The sequence below is a fragment of the Tarenaya hassleriana genome, unplaced genomic scaffold (genome assembly GCF_000463585.1).
Source record: "Tarenaya hassleriana unplaced genomic scaffold, ASM46358v1 Cleome17, whole genome shotgun sequence".
NCBI lineage: Eukaryota > Viridiplantae > Streptophyta > Magnoliopsida > Brassicales > Cleomaceae > Tarenaya > Tarenaya hassleriana.
In genome coordinates this window covers 469,560-474,813 of record NW_010965122.1, presented here as the reverse complement: position 1 = coordinate 474,813, position 5,254 = coordinate 469,560, and the positions used below count along the sequence as shown (strand labels likewise).

At 36.6% G+C, this 5,254-nt stretch overlaps 1 protein-coding gene across 1 annotated transcript in view; it reads left to right on the top strand.

Moving 5' to 3' along the window:
• The window catches only part of LOC109116534 (UPF0496 protein At4g34320-like), a 1,075-nt gene extending 304 nt beyond the window's left edge, over positions 1 to 771 (top strand). The window contains exon 2 of the mRNA XM_019202153.1: positions 6 to 771. Coding sequence (XP_019057698.1) covers positions 6 to 771 — 766 coding nt within the window. The remainder of the gene's footprint in view (positions 1 to 5) is intronic.
• Positions 772 to 5,254: the final 4,483 nt, after the last annotated feature.

The window sequence follows — 5,254 nt, the reverse complement described above, 5'->3', positions numbered from 1 at the left end:
AACAGCAACACCGAGCTATCTCTTCTCTGCGAATCTCTCAAGAAATGCCTAGAAAAAGCTGATCTTGGAGAAACCCTAGTTCGTGAAACTTTGTCCGGCTTCAAGGAGGAAAGAGGAGAGAAAGGGATTCTCAGTAAAACTCTCCAGAATATCAGGAGTTTCAAAGATTTCTCCAGCGACGACCCATTCGCAGGAGAATTCACCAAACTCTTCAAGAGCTGCCACGGCGATCTCGTCAAGGTGATCGGAAAACTGACCCAGACGACGAAGAAGCTCAACAGGAAACTCCGGAGAATAAGCCTGCGCCGGAGAGTTTCGATCACGCTGTTAATCGCGGCCGTCGCCACCGTGGTCATCTCCGCAGTCGTGATCGGTGTAACGGTGGCTCCGCCGGTGTTTGCGGCGTTGGGTGCGGTCGTGTCGTTCGTGCCGATGGGTCCTCTGGGTCTCTTCATCTCCTCCGTGTGGAAGAAATCGAGGGACGCTCTGAAACGCCAAAAGGCAGCGATTGATTCGATAGAAAGAGGGACATTTCTTGCTTTGAGTGAAGTGGCGAAAATCAAGGTGTTGGTGAATCAATTTGAGGAAGTGATGAAGTCGATGGAGGAATCGCTGTTGAAATTGGAAGTGGGAGAGGTGGAGAAGGAGATCCTCACGTACAGAAACGTCATCAGCGTTCTGCGACACGAAGGCCAGCGGTGCAATCAGGACGCGCGTTTGAGCCGAGACGTTGCTCGAGACAGGATTACCAAATGTCTCTGTGACGAATGAATTTTTTGTTAGCCGATGGACATATCACATACTTGTACATACTTTTGCTTTCTTTCTTTTCTTACTTCACAAGTGTAAATAAACATATCATTCGTTCATTCATTTTCACACCTTTGAAATTGATTTCAAAGGTTCTGCCTTTTTCATTTTTCTCAGTAGGGGTGGGCACGGGTCGGGTACCCTCCAATTTTTAGAAAACCCTGTCTCGTCTCCATTACCACGAGTTTTACAAAAATATTATCTCAGTCTTGGCTTCATAAAATCCGGGTACTTGTAGCTCGGGTTTAATGAGATTCTCGGTCTTGTACTCGCGGGTATCCAGATCCATACGATTTATAAAATTTTGAACTATAAAATGATAGATATAGAAAATACAAATGAGAGAGGTCAAAGTATAAAGAGAAAAATTCACGATGAAGAGAGATGACTAAAATTTTGAGAGAGAGATGAATGGTTGATTCGGTTACATATAATTAGATTTGGAATGATGAAATTTTTGTATAGAAAGGTTTAGAACATAAAAAAATTTAACTAAAATAAAAGTATTTTAATAAATAATAAGAATAATTTAGACAAAAATGTTATAGATATAAAGTATATTTTAGATTTTTAACAAATATATCGGGTACCCAGGGGTACCCTTTGTAAAATAATTGAACCCCCACTCGGCCTCGGGGGTCGAAAATTTAGTCTTATTAATACTCAATCTCATCATCGTTAATATTCGGGTACCCTTTATTCGGGTACTTGTTAAGTCGGGTACCTCCAAACCCCCGGGTTACGGGTTAAAACGCATACCTCTATTTCTCAGATATTAGATTTCTATATGTTTGCATGCCGAGGAAGTGGTGAGAAAACTCACCAAATATAGGTGATCAATTTAATTTTGCTTCTAATCTTTTTTTTTTGTCTTAGTGTTTCATTTTATGTTCCTAATTTAGTTTAGAGTTGAATTGATGTGGGGAGAGTCATTAACGTTTCTTGTAAAGGATATAAACCTTATTGTTCAAGACTCTCTTCTTTTGCTCAGATATGTTGTCTGAATTCTCTGGATGAGTTCTACTTTACAGTCTTGATCTTGTGAATGATTTAGAATGTTCTTTAGTAAAAAATAACAATTTACGTAGCCGAAATGGACATGAAATTGTGTATGGATGCCCTTGGATACAGTACGCCTTGCCGCCTTGGGGGTGAGGGATGTTGTTCTCTTAAATGTGTTTCAATGCTATGAATTCAAGAGCCACATAAATATTCTGCAGGGTTCTGGATATTTTAGAAAGACTTATAATAGTATTTTTATTACTACAACACACACAAATACTTACAGATACACAACATATGTAGAACCTTAAATGACTGTTGTTGCAGTTATTTGTTCAGACATATCTTGAGTAACTTGAACCCGTCTTGGTTCCCTTCATACTCCTCTTTGATTCATGTTTCTGAGGAACTCAAATCTTCCGAGATGCAATCCTTGTGTGAATATATCTGTCATTTGTTCTTCAGTTTCAGTAAACCAATTGAATCTCTTCATATTGTTGCACCTCCCTCAGTTGATGTGATGATACTTGATCTTAAAGTGTTATGTTCTCCCATGGAACACTGGAATTTTTCGGAGACTGTAATTGTAGATTTGATTATCTACAAACACTTTGCATTTCAAACCGAGGTTTTTCACAAGTTTCCTGAGCCATAAAACTTGTTTTGCTGCTGGCAACATATACAGTTCCTGATGTACTCTTCATGTCAATCACTGTCTGAAAATCCTATTAACTCATATTCTTCATTCTTCTTGGATAGAATGCCATGTGGGGGAGTTTCATTAAATACCTTAGTATTCTCTTTGCTGTTAAAATAACAAGACAATGGATTTTATCAAAAAAAAACAAGACAATGGATTTTTACACCAAAGAGAATGTCAGGTACATGAGACAGCCAATGATTCTCCCTATACATCTTCTCATTTGTAGTTTCAGATTCTGAAAACTTGTGCAGTCTTTCATTGGGGTCGAAGGTTGTAGAAAAACAACATTGCATCTTTGGTAGATGTCTTCAAGTGATCTTGTCCCTGTCAATGGAATGGAGGATCATCAAATCTATCGACAATCTCAGTTTCTTCTGTGGTAAACTGCAGAGGATCAGGAACAGGTTGTTGTTCAGCTTCTGAGTTAACCACTTCTCTGTCATCCCATTTTCATTCTTCACTTTGTTTCAGGTACATATACATATGCCTTCGCAACCAAACTGTAATCGACCAAGATGTCTTCTGTTGCCTTGTTGTCACGTTTGATTCCTAGGATCAATGAGAAACCAAAATATCTTCAGATGGCTTCATAAGGTGTCATCAAACACAAAGATCTTGTAGGCAGCCGATTCTTCTCATGTAGCATACACCTCGACATCTCTGTTATCGACCGATTTCCTCTTTCACTTACCCTGTTTTGTAGGGGATTTCGGAGACAGTAAGTCTCGAGTCTTCCATCTTGATTCTTTCTCTCTCTCTCATCGAATCTCGTCCTATCGGTCGAGCTTTGCCCTCCTGAGTCATCGCCTCATCCCCAAGTACATAAGGGTCGGATAACCAACCATTACAAAAACGATCTTACCTTTTGTATTTGTCTCAGAATACAGAGACATGACAAATATCTATAGCTGGTAAAGATTATTCATGACATACACGAAGGAAGATAATTACATACAATATGTGGTTTTGCCCTTCAACAAAAGTATGCGACTCAACGAGAAAACAAGGGTATTTGCTAAGAATTATGAGGATATTATTATGCTTTCCTCCACGATCTTTATGCAGCATTTGTTAATCTGAAGTGATACATTCAACGAGAATACTTTGCCCACAATTGATATCGAATATATATCTTCACTAGGATATATATATATATATATATATCTCACTAGAAGCTACAATGTACAAAGCTATGTCCAAAGGTGACAAAGATGATGTCTCGTTGAAGTGTCTGCAGGCCCTAAAATTGGAAGGACCCCATATTTTTAATTTATTTTTTATTATAAAAATGTTAAATTTTAATTAAATTATATATAAAAAACATTATCAAAACTCTTCACAAATATAAATTATTTATAAATTAATTTATAGGTATAATAAAATATTTATTTAAAATGCTTCTAAATTATTTACTTTCATTATTTTATTTTTAATTTTATTGATAATAAAATAAATAAATAATTTAAAATTATTATTTTTATCTAAATTTAAATGAAATATAAATACAACAATATTCAATAATAAAAATTATATTAAAAAACTATAAATTTTAATAATTAAATTAATAATTTGTATACGGTCTCAATTTTTTTAGACGGTTCTAAATGTGTGCATACGTGCTTGCGACTCGAAGAATGAAGAAGATGGCTAAAACAGAGTAAACCTCGGTTTCAGGAAGAAGTTTTGCGTTAGATATCATCGTATTGGAAAGAGACCTAATTAACGAGCTCGGGGCAATTTGGCTATTTCGTCGAAGTCGATAATTAGCCTTTAAATTTCTGTTATTGGCTCTAATAGAGAGGGGTTCATCTTCGGAGACAACATCGAAATGTGGACACTTTACAATCTGGTAAAAAATGTATAGTTCACTAAAACTAGACAGATCACATGTGGACACTTTACAATTTCGGAGACAACATCGAAATGTACGGTATCTAGACTCGATATTTTTGGGGCATGTTGATGCTCGTCTTAACAAAAACTCAACCACGGTAATCTCGAGACCGATTTCACAAATCTAACCCCTTTTACCTATATATGATTTTTCTCGGCCGATCTACACACACGCACATATATATAGGTTGTGTTGGGATGTGCATGGAAGGGATAGAGCAGAACCCGATTGTTTACGAGCTAAGGTCGAAGATAACATTTAGATAAAGGAAAGTTTGTGTTGAAGTGATAAATGATAAAACCCGATCATGATACAATGTATAAAGTCTTTACAACTTTTCGGTATATTTTACTTTTCATGATTTGAACGAATGGTTGAAGAATTATACTTGAAGAAGATACAAGAAAGTGAATAATCGAATCAAGATAGCTTGGGAAATTCTCTACCACATTGTCTAAAATTGTATCGACGGAATCATTTTACATTTTTTTATGCAAGAAGAAGTTTCGTCTTTTTTCTGAGTCTCGTCTTTGCTTAGATGCGTTCTTTTTTTTCCGCGTTGTCTAAAGGATCATTACATGGATTTCGTTGTCATGCTTCAAAATTGAGTTCTGTCAATTCGCGAACAAAATGAATCAGAAGAAAAATCGGATTCAAACACACTTCTCACACTGCATGGAACAAGATGAAGATTCTTGATTCAAGATTCGAGATCCGATTTGCCTTGAAACCATTTGTGGTATTCCCCCGAGAAAGTGATTGAAGCCATCAAATTTTTCCAGGAAGTTGGAGATGCTCTTTTAGAAAGCTTTACGTGCAAGTAAAATATTTTCTGACATTGGATA